At 45.6% G+C, this 19962-nt stretch overlaps 7 protein-coding genes across 9 annotated transcripts; 4 read left to right on the forward strand and 3 right to left on the reverse strand.

Annotated features, from left to right (window-relative positions):
* Positions 1 to 67: 67 nt before the first annotated feature.
* Positions 68 to 1668, reverse strand: LOC108162691 (putative tRNA pseudouridine synthase Pus10). Its single transcript, XM_017297541.2, has 2 exons — positions 1524 to 1668; positions 68 to 1465 (listed from the first exon to the last, which is right to left on the reverse strand). Exons 1-2 carry the CDS (start codon positions 1641 to 1643, stop codon positions 89 to 91), a joined length of 1497 nt encoding a protein of 498 aa, XP_017153030.1. The 5' UTR covers positions 1644 to 1668; the 3' UTR covers positions 68 to 88.
* A 34-nt stretch (positions 1669 to 1702) lies between these two features.
* Positions 1703 to 2446, forward strand: LOC108162694 (NADH dehydrogenase [ubiquinone] iron-sulfur protein 5). The gene is made up of 3 exons (XM_017297544.2): positions 1703 to 1795; positions 1981 to 2198; positions 2264 to 2446. Exons 2-3 carry the CDS (start codon positions 1986 to 1988, stop codon positions 2354 to 2356), a joined length of 306 nt encoding a protein of 101 aa, XP_017153033.1. The 5' UTR covers positions 1703 to 1795; positions 1981 to 1985; the 3' UTR covers positions 2357 to 2446.
* A 206-nt stretch (positions 2447 to 2652) lies between these two features.
* LOC108162692 (U5 small nuclear ribonucleoprotein 40 kDa protein) lies at positions 2653 to 3962 on the forward strand. Its single transcript, XM_017297542.2, has 3 exons — positions 2653 to 2855; positions 2916 to 3045; positions 3111 to 3962. The coding sequence occupies exons 1-3, from the start codon at positions 2748 to 2750 to the stop codon at positions 3914 to 3916; spliced, it is 1044 nt and encodes a 347-aa protein (XP_017153031.1). The 5' UTR covers positions 2653 to 2747; the 3' UTR covers positions 3917 to 3962.
* Positions 3959 to 4804, reverse strand: LOC108162693 (vesicle transport protein SFT2C). Its single transcript, XM_017297543.2, has 2 exons — positions 4561 to 4804; positions 3959 to 4493 (listed from the first exon to the last, which is right to left on the reverse strand). The coding sequence occupies exons 1-2, from the start codon at positions 4744 to 4746 to the stop codon at positions 4062 to 4064; spliced, it is 618 nt and encodes a 205-aa protein (XP_017153032.1). The 5' UTR covers positions 4747 to 4804; the 3' UTR covers positions 3959 to 4061.
* A 1459-nt stretch (positions 4805 to 6263) lies between these two features.
* On the forward strand, positions 6264 to 15914 carry LOC108163571 (dual specificity protein phosphatase CDC14B). Of its 3 annotated transcripts, XM_033393433.1 has the most exons (8): positions 6264 to 6695; positions 10763 to 10815; positions 11080 to 11234; positions 11301 to 11566; positions 11630 to 12300; positions 12362 to 13117; positions 13181 to 13501; positions 14395 to 15914. In XM_033393433.1, exons 3-8 carry the CDS (start codon positions 11177 to 11179, stop codon positions 15503 to 15505), a joined length of 3183 nt encoding a protein of 1060 aa, XP_033249324.1. In that variant the 5' UTR covers positions 6264 to 6695; positions 10763 to 10815; positions 11080 to 11176; the 3' UTR covers positions 15506 to 15914. The 3 variants fall into 3 exon arrangements, with proteins under 3 accessions (XP_033249324.1, XP_033249323.1, XP_017154427.1); XM_033393432.1 differs by lacking the exon at positions 10763 to 10815; XM_017298938.2 differs by lacking the exon at positions 10763 to 10815 and having other exon boundaries at positions 6286 to 6695; positions 15042 to 15154.
* Positions 15915 to 16296: 382 nt separating this feature from the next.
* On the reverse strand, positions 16297 to 17961 carry LOC117185883. Its single transcript, XM_033393434.1, has 2 exons — positions 17350 to 17961; positions 16297 to 17278 (listed from the first exon to the last, which is right to left on the reverse strand). Exons 1-2 carry the CDS (start codon positions 17492 to 17494, stop codon positions 16488 to 16490), a joined length of 936 nt encoding a protein of 311 aa, XP_033249325.1. The 5' UTR covers positions 17495 to 17961; the 3' UTR covers positions 16297 to 16487.
* Positions 17962 to 18231: 270 nt separating this feature from the next.
* Positions 18232 to 19920, forward strand: LOC117188891 (TSET complex member tstC-like). The gene is made up of 2 exons (XM_033393435.1): positions 18232 to 18818; positions 18884 to 19920. Exon 2 carries the CDS (start codon positions 19200 to 19202, stop codon positions 19509 to 19511), a length of 312 nt encoding a protein of 103 aa, XP_033249326.1. The 5' UTR covers positions 18232 to 18818; positions 18884 to 19199; the 3' UTR covers positions 19512 to 19920.
* Positions 19921 to 19962: the final 42 nt, after the last annotated feature.

Consider the following 19962-nt stretch of genomic DNA (forward strand, 5'->3'; position numbering starts at 1 on the left):
GAACTGGGTCGTGAACTGCCAGTCGCGAGCAGTGCTGTAAAGGGCAAGATTTGAACTCATTTCAACGTAATTTTTGTACAAAAAATTTTTATTGGGCTACAGAATTATCCACCTCGGGTGGCCAGTCCAGATCAATGCCCACCACATCCAGGGCTTGTATATCTATGGGTTTGCCTATAATTGATGAGAACGAAGGCGTTGTCCTGCCGAATTCGCCGTGAACCAATTCTTTGATGTAAGTGCCCGCCTGGGTGACGATATCGATGACCAGCACCAGGGGATTGTCGCGTTGCAGTCGCGCCTTGACGGTGTAGATTGTGCGAGGTCGTGTGTGCAGCGGCCGACGATGCAGGACCCTTATGGGAGTCTTCTGTTGAATGTCAAAGCTCTCGGAGATCTGCAGTTTTTGAAGCATTTCCAACGTAGCGGGCTCTTTGAGGGCACACAATGCGCGATAGTATTTGCGTTTCTGCTCCTCGCCCGTCTTGATGTTCATCGCCTGCTCGCGGGGCACCACCTGGAGATTGAGTATGGATACTTTGCCAGATGTATCCACTGCCTGTTCCATGGCCAGGGCCTGCTCTCTTGTCAGTGTGCTTCTCCTGGAATTGGGTATCTCCAGAACAAAGGGACGACCCTTGCCCAGGCAACGCACATCCACATCCTCCCTTCCGCTGGACATGAAGGTGATCTTTGGCACGGTCTCTGTGAAATGCGGTCCCACACTCCGTATGATAATCTCCTCGATGCTGTCCTCCATCTGCCGCACTCCTTGCAGCAGCCATGGGGTGTGAGAGAGCTCGCGGCTCAACTTCCGGTACCGGCCTGCCACACAGACCATGGGACCCTGAAGATCCACGGACTTGAGACTGAGGGACTCGTCCACAGCTGGGGGAGGAATGGGCAAATACTTCTCGAACGTCTCCGCCTTCACACGTGACGGCTGGTATTGCTTCTCCAGCAATCCACGGGAGATTTCAACGCGTCTCAATGCCTTGCCGGGAAAGGCCGCACGATTCAGTTCCACCAGTTTGTCCACCTCTTCCTCCTCCACCTTGTGTCGCAGATCAATGCTGATCACCAGTCCATTGGCATCGTACTTCTTGTCCAGCTCTTTGCATATTATGGGATGTAGAATCAGCTTCACCGCCTCCTTGATGGGCACATCTGGCGGGGAATCGCTGTGAACAGTGGATCCAAACTTCCTCTGGAGGGCAAACCACATGGAGAGCTGTCGCAGCTGCAGGCTCATGGGCATTGTAATGGCCAAAACGATGCCCTCGCTATCATATTTGCCAAATTCCGAAGCGATGATGCCCTCGATCAGCTCCCGCTGAAAGTCCTCGGAGAAGATGCCCAAACAGGTTGAGCAGTGGCTTAGACGGGGCTTCTTGAGCGGCTGTTCGTCTGTGGAGATAACATTATCGTCATCCTCTACCTGATCTTCAGTCACTTTTACTCCCAGCTGTAGAAAAGTATACGTTTGAAATATTGTCTTGCCAGTAATCCCTATTTTTACTCACCCGCTGGAGAGATTTGTGGATATCATTGTACTCGGAACCGCGTGCCCTAAGATAACGTAACTGACAAACCTTGCAGACGCCACAGGACATCAAATAGTCCACGAGTTCTTGGTTTTTCATTTTGATTTAAACAAAACGTGGAGTGCGTCCGGTGCCGCTAAAAGCACTATCAGCTGTCGGGCGATTCAAACGTTAGCCAACACTAAGCGCTGGTCGGTTCAAGAAAAACACGGAAAGAAATTGTTTTCATTGCCAATTTATTGGAATTTAAGGTGCGTGGCGAGTCAATTTATAAGAAAATCCTACAAAAGAACGAATTAAATGAGCAAATTCACTATTTAAGTCTAATTGCAAGCCAAAGTGTGCCTTCTATGAGCATTGTTATGGTTACGTCACAGAAGGAACAGACAAATTCTCCATACTGACTCTCATGGATATGTTTTTCTTTAATACGCAGGCAACATGTCTCTGACGCCCTTCCTGCGCCTGCCCCTCACGGATCTGACCGGCTGTCTGATCAACCATCAGACCTACGACAAATGTGGAAAATTTGAAATGAAAATGATGGACTGCTTAGAGGCCTACGGCCTGGAGCGCGGCAAAAAGGAGTGCGCCGATCTCATTGCGGACTTCCAGGAGTGCGTGGGCATGAACAAGCAACTCATGCGTTTCCATGTGGGTTTTCTTACGTCTAAGTAGCAAGGAATTGCTTAAAACTTCATTTTAAATCTCTGTTTTAGGCCATGAGGAACGAGCGCTATAAGCAGTGGCTGTTGGGAGAGCGTAAGAAGGCTGAACTCTTTGCTGAGGCACCGCGCGTGGATGCCTATTAAGAATGGAACAATTTCGTGTATAACTTCATATGAATAGCCGCAAATTGTATAAAAAAAATAAAATAAAACGAAATCTGTATCGCCATCTGATTTGGACAGTCTGGCAACCCTCCCAATAGTTGAAGTGCTGCACAATGACGGATTCCAGAAATATTGAATTTTGACTCATTGAATAAAAAAATAATTAAATAATAATTGTAATAAAACTCTAATTCAATGCGATTTATTTTATAATAGTTTAACACAGAAAACTTGTAAAATAAATAATGGAAAATTAGTATCGCAGTCTGGCATCACTGGCTGACATCAAATTGTCATCTCTAGTTTTTTTTGCCGAAAAAATTGCTGCCTTCTACGAATTTTGTAATATTTCTGTATAAAACCAAATAAAATGGGCACTAAACGACCCCACAACAGTGTGGTACCAGCCCAGGAGACAAAGCGCAGTAAAAATGATATAATAGCATATACAAATCGGGATAAAGCGCTCTTGGAATCGGTAAGCGTGGTGGAAAGAAGAAGCATCAGGATTTCCCTATGGAAATTTGTTATTTTTCAGGGTGTAAGAAGAACATCCAATCTGCAGGCACCCATAATGCAATTGGAGGGACATGAGGGAGAGATTTTTACGACAGAATTCCATCCGGAAGGAGAACTTTTGTTGTCCTCTGGCTTCGATCGCCAGCTTTGTAAGAAAAACCCATCTAAAACCATGGGAAAAACACTACCAGTCAATTTTCATTTAATTTCCCAGATATTTGGCAAGTCTATGATGACTGTGAGAATGTAATGGCCATGTCCGGACACACTGGAGCCGTGATGGAAGCCCATTTTACCCCCGATGGCTCCCACATCTTCACCTGCTCCACAGACAAAACGCTGGCCATTTGGGATATAGTCACGGGCCAAAGATTGCGTCGATTCAAGGGCCACACGAGCTTTGTGAACAGTGTCCAGGGCACAAGGCGGGGACAACAGCTGCTGTGCTCCGGCAGCGATGATCGGGGCATCAGGATTTGGGATGCCAGGAAAAAGCACGCCGTGCAGACCCTGGAGTCGCCATACCAGGTGACATCCGTGTGCTTTGGCGACACTGGAGAGCAGGTCATCACCGGCGGCATCGATAATGAGCTGAAGATCTGGGATATACGCAAGCAGGAGGTGCTGCACCATCTGCGCGGACACACGGACACCATCACGGGGATGTCCCTCTCGCCAGAAGGTGACTTTATCCTCACCAACTCCATGGATAACACCTTGAGGGTGTGGGATGTGCGGCCCTATGCCCCGGGCGAACGGTGTGTGAAGGTCTTTCAGGGACATCAGCACAATTTCGAGAAGAATCTGTTGCGATGTGCTTGGGCCCCAGGCAGCGATAAGGTCTCCGCTGGTTCCGCTGATCGGCAGGTCTATATTTGGGATGTGAACACAAGGAGGATACTGTACAAGCTCCCTGGACATAATGGCAGTGTAAACGATGTCGATTTCAGCCCCAAAGAGCCGCTGATACTCTCCGCCTCCAGCGATAAGACTTTGTATCTGGGAGAGATTGAGGAATGACACTACTTCGGAGATATTTGATGATTAATAAACCTTATAACGTCGATTCTTTTGTTTTAATTGTATCACAAATAAGTTTTGTTTTGGATTTATCGTAGGGCTAAATAAATTATTTCGTTGTGTGCGCGCGGGCTCTGCCACCGTTTCACACCGGCAAAGCACTGGTTGAGGCGGAGACGCTGCTCTTGAAGAGCTGTCCAAAGAATTTCAAGCCCGTGGCTCCACCCGGCACCATGCCCAGGACCATGAATAGCAAGGCAATGATCTGGGCTACGGCAAAGAGCACTGTAAAGGCTGTACTTTTGGCCACCAGAGCGCAGTAGAGGGTCAGCACCAGGCAGGAGCTGTAGGAGATCGATGAGAGCAGCCGCGGCTTGGAGAACATCTGCTTGAGGAAGGCCCCAAACCCAGAGAGAAAGCAGAAGGCCATGATAAAAAAGAGACTGCCTAATGTGTAAAGCAGGGCAAATTTCCGCGCCTTGAGGATCAGCACGGGAATGTAGAAGGTGGAGAGCGTCATGCAGAGTCCTCCCATACCCAGACACGCCACGAAGCCAACAATACGCTGCAGGCGGGACTAAAAAGAAGAGGGTTACGTTACACACTCTTTATATGCCATTTGCTGTAGGTTATAGACGGCTCACAAGCTTGGGGCAGCACGAGTCCTGTGTGTCCTTCAGCCAACTGTTGGCCTCCTGGGGCTCTGTCTGGCGCGAAAAGATGCCCCCCAGGCTGGGCACCTTCAGCTGTGGCATCTTTACATTGAAATTCTTCTTCTGATCGCTCTGCAGCAGCAGATATTCGTCCAAATCCTGTTTTAAATTGCTCATCGCGTGTCAAAAAACTTCTTCCAAAACAAAACAAAAGTGGGTTTCAGTGTGACGGCAGATATTTCGATCAAATATACGGTCATACCCTCAGAAATATACCCAAAATATTACCGTAAATATACTGACGAATTATTCAAGTTCCATCATACATATTCCTCGTTTTTGATATTCCGTCGAATATTATTAGCTAGATAGAACATTTTGCAATGCCCACATAGTTTTATACAATTGATGAATCAATTTTGTACTTAACTGGCTTATTCTAAATACTTGCTTTTATTGGATCTTGTCTAGTGTTTAGTCCTTGCTTTTATTGTATTTTGACTAAAACAAGGCTTAAACAAAATAGTTCAACAAAAAAACAGTCGCAATGTTGCTTGTATTTGAAGTCATGATGCGTGTATAGCCTTTGTATACCCTATTTCGTTAATTTAATATGAAGACATATCAAGATAATAATAAGGATTTAATTAATAAAGACCCTTGATCAGATTGATATGTTTTAAACATATCATGGAAATTATTAGTATCTTGTATATATAAATCTCCATCCTGATACCTATTCAATGAGCTTTAAAATGTCGTTGAAAAAGGTTTAAAACAGAGACTAAAATTGGAGCCTGGGATGACAAACATTTTCGCAATTCTATAACATCCATTTCCCCCAGGGTATGTGTGCATGGAATGGGACTCATTGTTGTCAACCGGTTATGACGACTAATTCCTGGTTATTCTTTCTTCCGTTGAATATTTTGCCCAGATAATTTTATATGATTGATGAATAAATTTTGATCAATCAATTTTGATCAAGATTAACTACTTTTAAGTAGTTTTGAGTTGCGCGTCTTGGCCGCAGAAAGAATGCTAGAGACTTAGTTGGATCTAGCTTTTCTTGAAACTGGGCTTTGACTACATATATATGTTCCAAGGCAATAGCTCATTGAAAACTCACCCACAATTGGGTGCACTATAGACAATATGCAAAGAGCGCCTTCAACTCTTTGTTCACTGTATTTTTCTCGTCATACACAAACATTTGTCTCGAACACGGCCAACCACATTCCAATTTTCGTCGAGCACAACAAATTCGACGAACAAGTTCGACTGTGTATGCCCACCTTTAAAAGAAATATCCACCGTGCTTTTAATTTTAGTATTTAGTCCTTTTAAATGTAACGGCTCCCGTACCGATCAATTGCTAACGAAAATATCGATATAGCGCAATACATCGCTGTGCTGCACCACCGATAAAAACAACCTGAGAGAGCAGAACAGTGTTGGCAACTTGTGAGCCAAAACATAGCTATACTTTTTTAAATAGGTGGCCAACTTTTTTGTAACAACTAATTTATTATTATATTGTGGCATCATTGCATTTTGAAAAATTGTAGGAAAAAAAGCAAACATGGCTAAATATGTATTTGAAATAGCCAGATTTCTGCATAATTTGAGAGTTCCAGATATCTAATATTATATATAGCCAAAACCTGTAAAATAGCTAGATTCGCAACGCCGGAGAGAAGAGCGGGACCGCAACGACCAAGTGGGGGAGATTGAGAGCACGAAAAAGCGCCAACGCTGCAATGTAATTTTCAGTTTACTTTTGTTTTGGAGCTCTCTCGAGCAGCAGTTGATAAATTTTCGTTGGATCCCGTGCGCTCCATTTTCACCGTGCGCTGCCGTGTTCGTTACGATATTTGAAAAATAGAAAACAGAATTAAACTAAAGCTTGCTTTGAGAATGTTGTTGAATGGAAATCGCACATATATTTCCTAATGTCAAATTTCCGTTGATAAATTTTCAGTTTTAAATAGAAAATACACCAAAAAAAAAGTACGATTTCCCCAAAATTAAGTGTTATGTTGTGTGGAGTGTGGTGTGGCTGCTGCTCCAATACAGATCCTGTGCATATCCATACATAGCCGTTGCGGGAAGCTAATAACAGTTTGGTGAGTCTCCTTCTTCCAATACGCCATGCCCACGTACTACGTTCCAATTAGAAACTGTGTAACTGTAACAACCCCTGCCACCCATTCCCAGATAGAACCACGAAAATAGTCCAGAAATGGTTCCGTCCCCTTAAAAATTGATTACGCAGTAGTACACATCCCATCCAAGTCTTCTTCGTCGCCAGTTCGGGTTTCTTTTTCAGTTTTGTGTTGGGTTTTTGTTGAAAAATGCGTTGGTTGCTTTTATTAATACAACACACACACACACACACACAGGCCCACTGAGAGAGCGAGAGAGAGAGAAAGAGCGCCATATAAAAGCCGCAGAAGCACAAGTGTAAATGAGAGGGCGTTTGGAGCACGGAGAGCCGGAGAGAGCGGCTAAACCAGCTTTTCAGAGAGATGGAGCATGCGCAGTGGTATGCAAGAGCGGCAATTGGCCGTGTTGTTTTTATACCCCGTACTCAGAATAATGTACAAAGGTAGATTACCATAGCCAGATTCGATGAGATCAATAAGATCAATTAATTTGAAGAAAATAATAGCTAGAAAAAGTGTATGTTTCCGCCTCTAAAACTAAGAAAAACAAGATCCAGTGGCACTTGTAGATGCTAGTATTCCATATGGCTCCATCGGACACTTGGTAATGGGCATAACTTTGTCGAATCACTCGACTTAATCGGTCTCTCTAGCTGGTTAGTGGGCGGGTGACGTTAGGGGGGGAGGTGGCTCTTGCAGGTGAATGCTGTTGCCGTTGTAATGTGGATTTGTTGTGGTATGTGCGCGCGGCAAAAATCTCTGGCCTGCCACGGCACCGCGTCCATATTCCCCAACTGAAAACTAACTTTGAAAACGTATAGCATCGTATTCAATCGCCAATGCATTGACGTTGCTTTTAGTTTTGCTCGCTTTTCTCTGTCGTTGCTATTGTCATTCTTGGCTATTTGTGCCTGGGCTGTAGTCGGGCTGTAGGTGACGTCACACACTGGGCCCAGCTATATTTAAAACTCGTTTCGACGCTTTTCAAATGGCCATTGTTTTCGGAATAGTCGCCAGTGCCTAGCCCAAGCCATATTCCCGCTGAAGGTAAGGCACACCCAGACCAATGGAGCTGTCTCCAGTTGGCACCCAAACCAGATTCAAGCGGAGATCGGGATTAGACTACCTTATGTTTAATATATGTACCTTGGCCTAGCCCATCTCCCATTGCCAACTGTATGAGGAGTGCTCTCCGTCCAGGGTCGCCTTTCTATCGCATTCTACTCACTATTTTATGTTTGCTTTTCCACTCGTCTTTTCAATGTTTAAACAGAACAGCGATAAGCCCGATTAAGAGTGTGTGTGTGTTTGTTTGTGGCTGATATGATTTCGATGTCGTCACGTGGGAGTTGTCGTTGGAGTTCGCCACAGCAAAGAATGGAAGGGAAAGATAGAGAGAGGGAGAGTAAATTGCATACTCCTGCTGATAGTGTCGTCAATTAGCGGGTCGCTATATTTAGAAATGATCTTCGTTCCAGCGAGAAAGATAGAGAGAGAAAGAAAGAGAGAGAGTTGGAAATGTTCTTCGATTCAGCGCATCGAAAAGGAGTAGCGAAAGGGGGATAGAAAGAGTTCCAAATTCGAAATATTCGATTGAACAGTGAATGGAGTAGGAAGAAAAAGAGAGAAAGAGAGAAAGAGAGAGAGAGAGCTGGGAGCTGGGAGCTAAACATAGAACAAAACGAGGGGGAACGTTGTGAGTTGCTGCGGACACCGCAACTCTACAGTTATACCCGATACTAAGTCAGTATGGCTCTCCTCCCGCAGACGCTGCTAATATTAAACGACACGACAAAGAGTGCGTGCGAGAGAGACAGAAAATCAGTCTGAGCGGGACGTCGGGCGCTGCGTAGCCAGTGCAAATTGATTTGTTCCTTTTGGCTATAAAAATTATCTGATCTGGTCCAGATTCAGCAATCTGATAGATATGGTCATTATCTATGATTCTGCGTCCTTTGTGTGGGCGGAAGGGGGTGGGGCGAAATTTTGAGATATACGTTTTATAGTGAGATCTAACAGAAGTGCGGATACCAAATTTGGTTACTCTAGCCTTAATAGTCTCTGAGATTTTTGGATGCCCCAGATTTTCGTCCTTTGCGGGGGCGGAAGGGGGTGTGGCGAAATTTTGACACGAAACGGTCAAGGTCCGATATCACAGGAGTGTGGATACCAAATTTGGTTGCTCTGGCTCTTATAGGTTCTGAGATCCTTGAACTCATATTTTGCAATTGGCAAAACCGACCATGAAACCTGTGTGTTAGAGAGAGACAGAGCGAGAAAGAATGAAATTGTTTTCTTGATTCTGGCTATAATAATTATACGATCTGGTTGAGATTTTACATTCTAAAATATATAGTCATCCTCTACGATTTTGCGTTTTTGGTTTTATCGTATCTTTAAGGGGACGGACAGACGGACAGACAGACGGACAGACGGACAGACAGACATGGCTCAATCGACTCGGCTATTGATGCTGATCAAGAATATATATACTTTATGGGGTCGGAAACGATTCCTTCTGGACCTTACACACATCCACTTTTACCACAAATCTAATATACCCCAATACTCATTTTGAGTATCGGGTATAAACAGAGAGAAAGAAAGCTTCGGATAGCATTGCATATCGATCGTTGCTATATGAATGAGAATTTGCAGTTAGCCTTTGTCCTAGAGAGCGCCCCATCAAGTACCGTAAATGTACTATGGTATGGGCGGTAGCGGTAGTGCCCTATATCTCAATATCTTCATCTATTTTTGCTTCCGTTATTCGCACGGCCCGCCCCAATGTCATGCGATATAAGTAGTACCTACACCTTTGGCGCCCGGCTTGCCACCTATCTTTGGATCTGGGCTTAGTCGACATGCAAATGTGCCATAAAAAGCCCTCCGGCGTCTTGACTTTTCAACTTTAAAATCAGGAAAAGGAAGTGCATGGAGGGGTTGGCAGGGTTGGACAGACGTTGGAGCGCATCGTATAACCCAGCTGAGGTCCAAAATTCTCTAAAGGCACGCCAACTGCTGCTTAGCTTTGGAAAAGGTTACAAATTTGCATAAAATCGAACATTTACATGTGTTTTCCTATGGGCATGGGTATGGGTATGGCTGTGTGTGTGCGTAACAGTTTTAATGATGGGGTCAACATCGTAAACCTTCTGCTGGTGGGACCGCAGACCCATAAAATACATTTTCTTATGCAGATTAGTAGATGAAGGCACGCCTTTAGACCTACAGAATAGGGTTAATCCGCCCTTTGGGGAAATAGATAGGAGAAAACTTTAGATAAGGGAACTTAAGAGATCGGGAAATATATGAGATACAGGGGAAAATGTATGGAAATTTCCTTGGAATAGTTAAATAAACCAACTCCAAAAGGTGTACCCCTTCAATCATCATATTTCCAAGATTCCCCATCCACTTTCCCCTGTTTATTTTCTTGGATCCTTCGCGGAAGAGTGTTCCCCATTCGAGACTACAGGCTGTTACCATCAATTGTTTATGGGATTTATGTTTATGCGGATGCCAGCAAAACTGACGACTTGATAGAATGACTGAATGACGGAGGGAGGGACTGCGGAGTGATGGCTATATGCATATGTATGTACATATATCGATATGGAAGCCATCACCTACATACAATATATGACTACGACGAAAGGAAAAGTGGAGCAAATAAGGCAAAAGAATTGTGTCTTGCGGGTGGGGGGGCACTCTGCCTAGATGGGGAGGGTAATGGGTAATGGTTAGGGGGCAACCACTCATAAAGTTGGTAAAAGCGACAAACAGAACACATGTTTCCACTCAATACATAGACACATTCATACATATATGAAGGCGCCATACATATATGTGGAACACCCTTTGCGGAAAACATCATTTATTTCCATCCAATTAAGGCAAAGTCAGGTCTCTCTCAGGTCTCACTGTGCAGGCGGCCTGTGTGTGTCTGCGTGACTGTGTGTGGGCGCATTTGTTGCTAACAAACGAAAGAAAAAACAAAAGCTTATAGTAGAAATGTTATATTCCAGGGGTTACGACTAAGAGATACCACCCATCTACTGATAGACTGCGAGGAATACAGGTATTTTTGTGTATCACTATCATTGATCGGTTTCACCTGTCAAGCTGTCGCATCCATTCACTTCTATAGGGTACTCGAATAATAGTAAACAATCGAATTTGTTAATGAAAAACCGCATGCGGAAGCGTCAAACCAAAGACCCCGTGTGTGTGGGCTTTCCAGAAGTGATTTAAGACACTTTGGCGAGAGTTTTACTGCTTTACTGTTGCTGCAGAGCCATTCAAAAGTTTTGTAATAAATGTAGATTCTTTTATATTGTTGCAGTCGCCAAGCAGCAGTCGTTGGTGTTGTCTCCGTGCCCCCTTAGACGTAGCCGTAGCCGTAGCCGTGTCCGATTCCGAGTCCGAGCCCCATATCCGCTATGATGCTGGACGATGACAACTCAGATCTCTTGGTCTGTGCATCCGAAATGATGAAAGGTAAGTGAATAATGGAACTTGCTTCGAGTGTCTACAGACGCCTAATACTTGTATCTCCCCCTGTAGACCGTTTGTATTTTGTGGCGTTCAAGAAGAACATCAAGCCCAAGAATACCGTCAACACGCACTACTTCAGCATCGATGAGGAGTTCATCTACGAGAACTTTTACAGCGATTTTGGTCCCCTCAATATCTGCATGCTGTATCGATACTGCATGAAGCTCAACACGAAGCTGAGTGCCAAGTGCCATGCCAACAGAAAGATTGTCCACTACACCTCCATGAATCCGGCCAAGCGGCTCAATGCGGCATATCTGATCGGTTCGTATGCCGTAAGTATGGCATGAAGATCACTTAAAAAGGGCCAAGGTAATATGAATTTTCTTTGATTATAGATTATCTACCTGAATAAGACGCCTCTGGAGGCCTATAGGCCTCTGGTGTCTGGCGAAATACCCGCCTATACGCGCTTCTGCGATGCCAGCTATGGTCCCAGCAGTTTCAAGATCTCCCTGCTGGATTGCCTGAATGCCGTGCACAAGGGCCTGCAGGCGGGCTTCTTCAATTTCGATGACTTTGATGCCGAGGAGTACGAGTACTTTGAGCGCGTGGAAAACGGCGACTTCAATTGGATTGTCCCCCAGAAGTTTATTGCCTTTTGTGGGCCACATCAGAAGAGCAAGACCCTGCCCAATGGGTATCCGTGCCATGCACCGGAGCGATACTTTTCCTACTTTCGGGAGAACCATGTGACCACCGTTATTCGACTGAATGCGAAGGTCTACCATGCCTCCTCGTTTGAAAATGCCGGCTTCGATCACAAGGATCTGTTCTTCATCGATGGAAGCACACCAAGCGATGCCATCATGAAGAAGTTCCTCTCCATCTGTGAGACCACAAAGGGTGCCATAGCCGTGCATTGCAAGGCGGGACTAGGTCGCACGGGCAGCCTCATTGGAGCGTATATGATGAAGCATTATGGTTTTACCGCACTAGAGGCCATTGCCTGGCTAAGGCTGTGCCGCCCGGGTTCCGTGATTGGCCATCAGCAGCAGTGGATGGAGGAGTATGTACAGATATAGCCAGGAGTATAGTTATCCTACTAATCCCCTGCATTCTCTTTACAGCAAACAAAGCTGGTTGTGGTCCGAGGGCGAACGTATGCGCCGTCGCACTGGTGTTCCCATGCTACGGCACACGTATGGCATCTACAGCCTGGAGCTGAAGACCAAACTGACGGAAGCCTCCGCCGCCTCGAATCCCCCCGTGGATCTGCTGATGAATCGAGTCAAGGGGATTTCCCAGCGTGTGGACACAATGCATCTGAATGACCAGGACACAGCCCTGGATTCGGGTGCCGACCAGACGGACGAAGAGATCTCCGAGCAGCGGCGCCTAGAGCGGAACGAACGAGCGCTGTACCAGCGCTGCACCACGGAAGATCCCAATTGCAATGGCAGCGACAATGACACGGATACGGCCAGCGCACCGGCCGAAGCCCCACCGCTGGCCGCCACCTACACAATGTCAACGCGACGCCGCAAGTCCCCGTCGGCAGCCAACAAACCCACAGTGATTGCCAACTCCCTGAGGCGCCTGGTCAATCCGGTGGCCACCCATCGTAGTGTGCACAGCGCCACCCCACTGATGACAACTCCGGGTATTGTTTATGCCACGCCCGACGTCACCACCTGCACTGAGAAGAAGCTGCGGAAGCCCAGTGGCAATGTATTCGATGCGGCCCGCCATACCATCGCATCGACGGTGCGGATGACGCAGACGGCGCTGGAGAAGAAACAGGCCCAGACGCAGGGCGACAAACTGAATCAGATCAAGGCGCTGCGGCGGCACCATTCGCGCTCCGTAAATGTTAACAGCAACAAGTTAGTCGCAGAAAATCCCTTAAATATTCCTACAGATTAACATTTGCAATCGTTCTTTTTTAGCGAGCTGGACTCGAATCTGAAGCATACGCGAGCCCGTTCTCAGCCCTTCCGGAACAACAACAATGGGGTGACGGCGAGATGTGCAACGCAGACCACGCCCTCCCTGCTGCAAGGGACAGTGCCGGGAGTGTCGGCGGCAGCGGTTGCTTTGGCCAACAATCTGAACAATAACAACAGCAATAGTACCCTCTCTCACAGCAGTACTCTAAACCCATCCCTGAATAACCAGAATTATAATCAGAACAAAAACAACAATGATGGCACCACTAACAATCTCCTGCCCGGCAGTCGCACCCGCAGCCTGGCGATCTACAGCAAGAGGTAAGTGGTGACCCCTCTACCTCGCCAGAGCTCGAACTCGAAGCTTCCTCCCTCTCGAAATGTAGCCAATAGAAGCCTCAATATTTTTTTTGGATTCCATTTGTTCCGTGTGCGCGCGCGGGCTTGCTTAAATCATTTTTTATTTCCCTATTTCGTTGCTTCACCCCCACTCCCGCCCCCATTCCTTGAGTTGTATATAGAGTGTATCTTTATAGGTATTTCCATTAATTTTCCAACCCCTCCCCGTAATATAATTTGCACCAAATTAAACCAAACACTAACCTATCAGGAACTATCGATAATTATTGACCACCAAATGATCGATTACTAAATTAAGCTACAACATGGCGTATGTACAGCCACACTATCTATTGATAACCAGGAGAAATCGATCATCAATCGATTATAATTGATATAGATCGAAGATCGATTAAAAACTTAGTTACAAAACGGCGTATGTACAGCCAGACTAATCCAGGAACTATCGAATGATCACTGATCCATTATCGTTGATCGATTACTAAATTTAGCTACTAACTTAGTTTAGAGAAAAAAAAAACATTTTGTATTTGGCATTCTCTGCAGTTTGTTTTAAACATTCCGTTTAGTGCATGCCCAAAAATTTGCAAAAAAAAAAAAAAATTTTTTGCGCAAAAAATAAACTATCAAAAAACTTATCGAAATTGTATGTAAGCTTGCGATTATTATTTTGTTTATCGAATGTTTTGGCCTTGTTTTGCTGTTGTTTTGGCATTATGTTTTCCGTAGCATCCCCCTCTGTCTCCTTTGATCTGTATCCATACCCCCGGTATCCATACTCTGTATCTCTTTATCTGTATCTTTATCTCTTGTGCCGCCATACGCCACACGCTCCATATATGCTCTCCTCCCAGAATGGAATTGAAACACCTGCGCAAGGCGGAACAGCAGGAGCAGCCGGTATCCACTACAACGAACAGCGTCAAGCCGCCACCGTATGCCACCATCAACGAGAGCAAGATCCCTGTGGTGATGATGAGCAGTGCTGCCGCTGGCAGCTCGGCCACCATTCCCCCCACGCGCGGCAGTGCCGCCCGCACCTCGCACCACCATATGACTCTGCGCGGTCGCTCGCGAATCCGCTATCAGCGTCCAGCGGCCGGAGAGTCCGCGCCTGCGGCCGCTCAGGCCCAGCCCTGTACGGTGGCGACGGCACGCTACTATCGCGATGTGTCCGCCATACCCACCGCCATGTCGTCGTTGATTGCTTTGGGAACTAGTTCTTCCAACTCTGCTTCCACTTGTACTACTTCTACTGCTGGTTCTGGTTGCTATAATATAGCCACACGATCCTCCTCCGCTACGCTCGATCTGAACTCGAATCCATTGCCAGCGGCCACACAAGGCACTGGAAGTGGGACTGGGGCTGGGGCCAAGTCCAAGCTATCCAACAACACGAACAACAACCTCAACAACAACTGCAATTTGAGTAATGCCCATTCTTCTGTTTCTCCTCCACCCAACCACAACCACAACCACCACCTCCCATCATCCTCTCCAGACACAGGCCGTCTTAGTGGGCGCGGCAGTGCCGAACTGGAGGCAATCATCGAGCACGTGGGAGCGAGGCGGAACAAGCGATCTCTGAGCTCCACGCGCCTGGACAAGGACAAGTGCGACGAATACAACACGAAGCTACTGCGGAAGACGAGCATCGTAGCAGCGGCCGCCGTAGCAGCAGCAGCCTCCGCACCCACTCCTGCCATCCACAATCCGAACAACAACAACCATAACGGAGGCAGCAGCAAATACAGCAGCAACAGTGGCACACCCACAACACCCAGCACTGGAGGTAGCTTCAAGTTGTCGCGTCGGGTGTTTGGTGAATCGGGTTCCTCGGCATCGACATCGGCCTCCAACTCGGGCATACCCACGCCAACGGCACCGGCACCGTGCCGGGAGCGAGAGCGCCAACAGCAGGAGCAGCAACAGTCGCTGAAGCTGCGCAAGAAGATCAGCTACTAAGCAGGAGAAGATTCCCTGTCCTTCCTTGTTGCCTTTAGTTTTACAAACATACAACATAATCCTTTGTTAAATAGTGAGAAATTAAACTTTTGGGAATCTATAGATAATGTCGGAATCCGAATCCCCTCTCCAAATAGAAAGAGTTTCCCCCGCTTTAAATCATATATTGCCTTTGCAATTCTTGTACAAAGTTAACGAATCATTAAAATCAATTTAAACTTCTTGATGTTTTATCACACACGAACCTAAATCCTTTTAGATTGTATTAACGAACGAAATTTATGTGCATTATTCAGACTCGTTTAGAGTGTAAATATGATACAAGTTTATTTAGTTGTAAGGACCACTATATATATAGCAAAAATAAAAATGTTAATAATATAATATACTTATACTTTGGGAACGTCTAGATTCTCATTTGTATTACAGGGGTGGCTGAAGTTTTGAATGATAAATGAAGCTTGTTCGGGCCAGCCGCTGAAGAATAACCGTAACTTTAACATTATTATTGTATGAGCAGAGAGAGCCGCCTATGTTGTAAAACGTTGACGTTCTGCAGAGCTGCTGCGCTCTCCCGCTAAAGGGGCTCTCTGCCGCCGCCACTTCGGCAACTACTTTGATCTGCTGCCGCCACTTCGGCAATCACTTTGATCTAACGCCGTCGTCTATAGTTTAGTTCTATGCTAGCCCCTCTGCGCATTGGTTGCATATCGATCTCGCATAAAGTTTATCTGGCAATAGCAAGCAATCGGCTTCCGCTAAGCCACCAAGATTAAATACGAATTATAAAGTTTAACCAAAAATCTCTTTTCATTTTTGAAACACATAGGTGCCAAAAAAGCTTGGCATCTCAAACAAAGCTTTTAAATTTCAACAAAACATTTCAGGGTAGTCTGGGATTCAATCCGTTCTGCGACTCTCATTATAGTATTTGTAGTAGAAAAATGCCACTTCCGCAAAATTACAAATTATAGATATGATTCTAGTCAAGCATATCCTTCAAGTAGCCAATCATGTAGCCATAGATATTGTTCTCATAATCAATAAAAACGCGATCAAATTCAACGTTTAGCTCAATTTTGACCATTGTCTTCATGGATTTTGCTGGAACTGTTGAGAATTCAGGTGTGATATTCAGGGCTTTCAGAATGTGCATAAGCTGATCCTTTTCGTTTTCGTACTCTGTGGAATTGATGACCTCAAAAGCGGCCTTATTCAGGTGCGGAAAGAAGTCCTTGTAGTAGTTGTGGGCATCGCACACTTTGCGTGCAGAGAATTCCGTTCGGCCCGAGGCGATGAAGTCCCGGTAGGTGGAGAATATAAGACGACGTTCGGTCTCTATGTCGCTGTTGCCATCGACTAAAGGAATTGTCCCCTGGTCCGAGGGCTTGGTGCTGACAACTTCCATTCTGGTTTCCTTGCTTGAGATGACCGACAGCATTTCGATGGCGGCCCGCTGGCGGGCATCCTTCTTCTTGTCCGACTTGCCGTAACGCTTGATGGAGACCACCGAGCAGCAGGCCAGGAATTCGGGAGCGTCTGGTGTGCCGCACTGCTGCACAATCTCTATAATGGGCAGCGGAATTTCATGGCGAACGCAGTAGTCGCGTAGCTCCTTGATCATATCCCGATTAAGGTTCTTTAGCTCATCGTACAAATCCGAACCATTGCCACCGATATCGTCGGACAGATGCTCACTGAGGCCCGGCATTCTGCGCAATCTCTTTATCATATTTGAGGCCGCCAGGTGTTTGGAGTCACGCTTTGAGCGGCCTTTTAAACGGGGAAATGGATGAAACTAATGAGTTGAAAGTATGTCGAGAAGAACTTCAGCGTGTAATTACCATTGCCATAGGATTCTACATCCATAAGAACGATTTTGCAAACGTATCCTCCCTCTTCCCCTTCGATATAGTCGTATTTCGGCACCGGAATCTTGCTCTTGGCGCAAAATTCCTCCAAATTCGAAACGGCTGACTTTTTATCCATCTGCGTCTCAAAACTTCAAATTTTATTTTATTCTATTGCAATTTATTAGTGTGACTGTAGTGTTTTGTTGCAGTGTGACAAGAAATATACGAGCTTAGCCCACTCAGCCCCTCAATTTTAAATGGTTAACAGCTTGAGTTAAGCCGCGGGAAAAAACACTGTATGTAAAATATTCCTATAGAATTATCCTAGCCTTCCTTTTTATCTACAATCAACATACATATTCACGATATCTTTCACTAGAACTGCGCTAAAACTATTCAAGATTCATATTTGTTGTGGTTGTATTTGTGCGGTCAAAGATGGATTAATCGTTGATTTTCGAGCTTAGAGATGAGCGATATTAGCGGAAAAATATCAAGTCACAGCGATGTTTTGAAAATAATTCGCTAATACTGTACAGAAACACGGAATTCAAATGTTTTTAGCCTTCGAAGGTTATGTTAATAGCCACTGCGGCAATGAAATAGGTAGCGTACAATTTAATATGCATACACGTCAGCGTATGCTACCAGCAGGTTGGCAGCTCCCAAGAGTCAAGGCAACCCTGTTGCTGAATGTATTGTATTAACAAGTGTTGCTGCCAGAGATGAGCAGGAGAGACAGCTCCAAGTCACAAGAGATATATATATTATTTTTATAAAAGTGCTACTAAGAAAAAAATATAATCTAAAATAATAATAATTTGATTAACCAGTAGATATAAAATCAGTAGTTTTGAAATTATGTATTCTAGCCTGCAGTATTTGATATTTTTCAGCAACGTAAACTGTGACTTTTAAAATACTTGCGACAAGTAGCAGGCGAGTGAGGAACAAGTCATCTCCAGTTTCAGATCAGAATCAGAAACGAAGGCGAAAATTCCGACTCAGGCCACGGACGGAAGTTTATAACTTCGTTTCATAATCAATCATTTCTCTGCTGAAAGCAGCACAACACACGAAACGAAACGGAAACATATCGTTTTCCATCAGAAAGTACAGCATTCCAAACTATTTTCGGTAGCAAAAAAAAGGGGAAAAGAGCCAAATCAAATGTAAAAGTTTGTCTAAACATAAAAACATCAATCGTGCGCGAGCCCGATATGGACGATACTGCCGCATCGCCCGCAGCGGCCACAGCAGCTGGCTGTGATGCTGCCCGTGACAAGACAACAAACGCTGGCGTTGCCGTTGCCGCCGCCGCAGCGGCCAGCAGCACCAGTGTGAGGCTCCTAATTAAGTCGTCAAATCAACAGTATGACGACATGAACGTCGACAGTGATCTCTCCTGGACGGTGCAGCGCCTGAAGAAGCAACTGTCCCTGGTGTATCCTGGCAAACCGGTAAGCGTCCCCTCGTCCTCGTCCCCTCATTAATTTCACTCGCTGTTGTGTCATTGTTATCGTAGTTTACGTCAGCTGTGGCGTGTGGATTGCCCAGAAGTTGTCGGAGGTCATACGCAGCTACAAGGACGTCTACCAGCAGCATCACATCTTTCACCTGGTCTGTGCCAATAAGCACTTTGCCAAGCTCCCGGCAATGCCCACTGCAGTGCCGAAGAACGCAGCCCCACGCCAGGAGGGCAACCTCAACGCCAGCACCAACGAGATTCGTCAGCGTCATGCCTCAAATCAGCAGCAGCAGCCGCCGCTGCAACTGCCCCAACAGCAGGCCGGTGTCGACAGTTTCCTGCACGGGGATGTTAATAATCTCGCATTTAGAACATGGTATCCCCTCGGGCTGCAGCAGCAGCAGCCTCCGCACCCACTCCTGCCATCCACAATCCGAACAACAACAACCATAACGGAGGCAGCAGCAAATACAGCAGCAACAGTGGCACACCCACAACACCCAGCACTGGAGGTAGCTTCAAGTTGTCGCGTCGGGTGTTTGGTGAATCGGGTTCCTCGGCATCGACATCGGCCTCCAACTCGGGCATACCCACGCCAACGGCACCGGCACCGTGCCGGGAGCGAGAGCGCCAACAGCAGGAGCAGCAACAGTCGCTGAAGCTGCGCAAGAAGATCAGCTACTGAGCAGGAGAAGATTCCCTGTCCTTCCTTGTTGCCTTTAGTTTTACAAACATACAACATAATCCTTTGTTAAATAGTGAGAAATTAAACTTTTGGGAATCTATAGATAATGTCGGAATCCGAATCCCCTCTCCAAATAGAAAGAGTTTCCCCCGCTTTAAATCATATATTGCCTTTGCAATTCTTGTACAAAGTTAACGAATCATTAAAATCAATTTAAACTTCTTGATGTTTTATCACACACGAACCTAAATCCTTTTAGATTGTATTAACGAACGAAATTTATGTGCATTATTCAGACTCGTTTAGAGTGTAAATATGATACAAGTTTATTTAGTTGTAAGGACCACTATATATATAGCAAAAATAAAAATGTTAATAATATAATATACTTATACTTTGGGAACGTCTAGATTCTCATTTGTATTACAGGGGTGGCTGAAGTTTTGAATGA

The sequence above is a fragment of the Drosophila miranda genome, chromosome 4 (genome assembly GCF_003369915.1).
Source record: "Drosophila miranda strain MSH22 chromosome 4, D.miranda_PacBio2.1, whole genome shotgun sequence".
Taxonomy (NCBI): Eukaryota; Metazoa; Arthropoda; class Insecta; order Diptera; family Drosophilidae; genus Drosophila; species Drosophila miranda.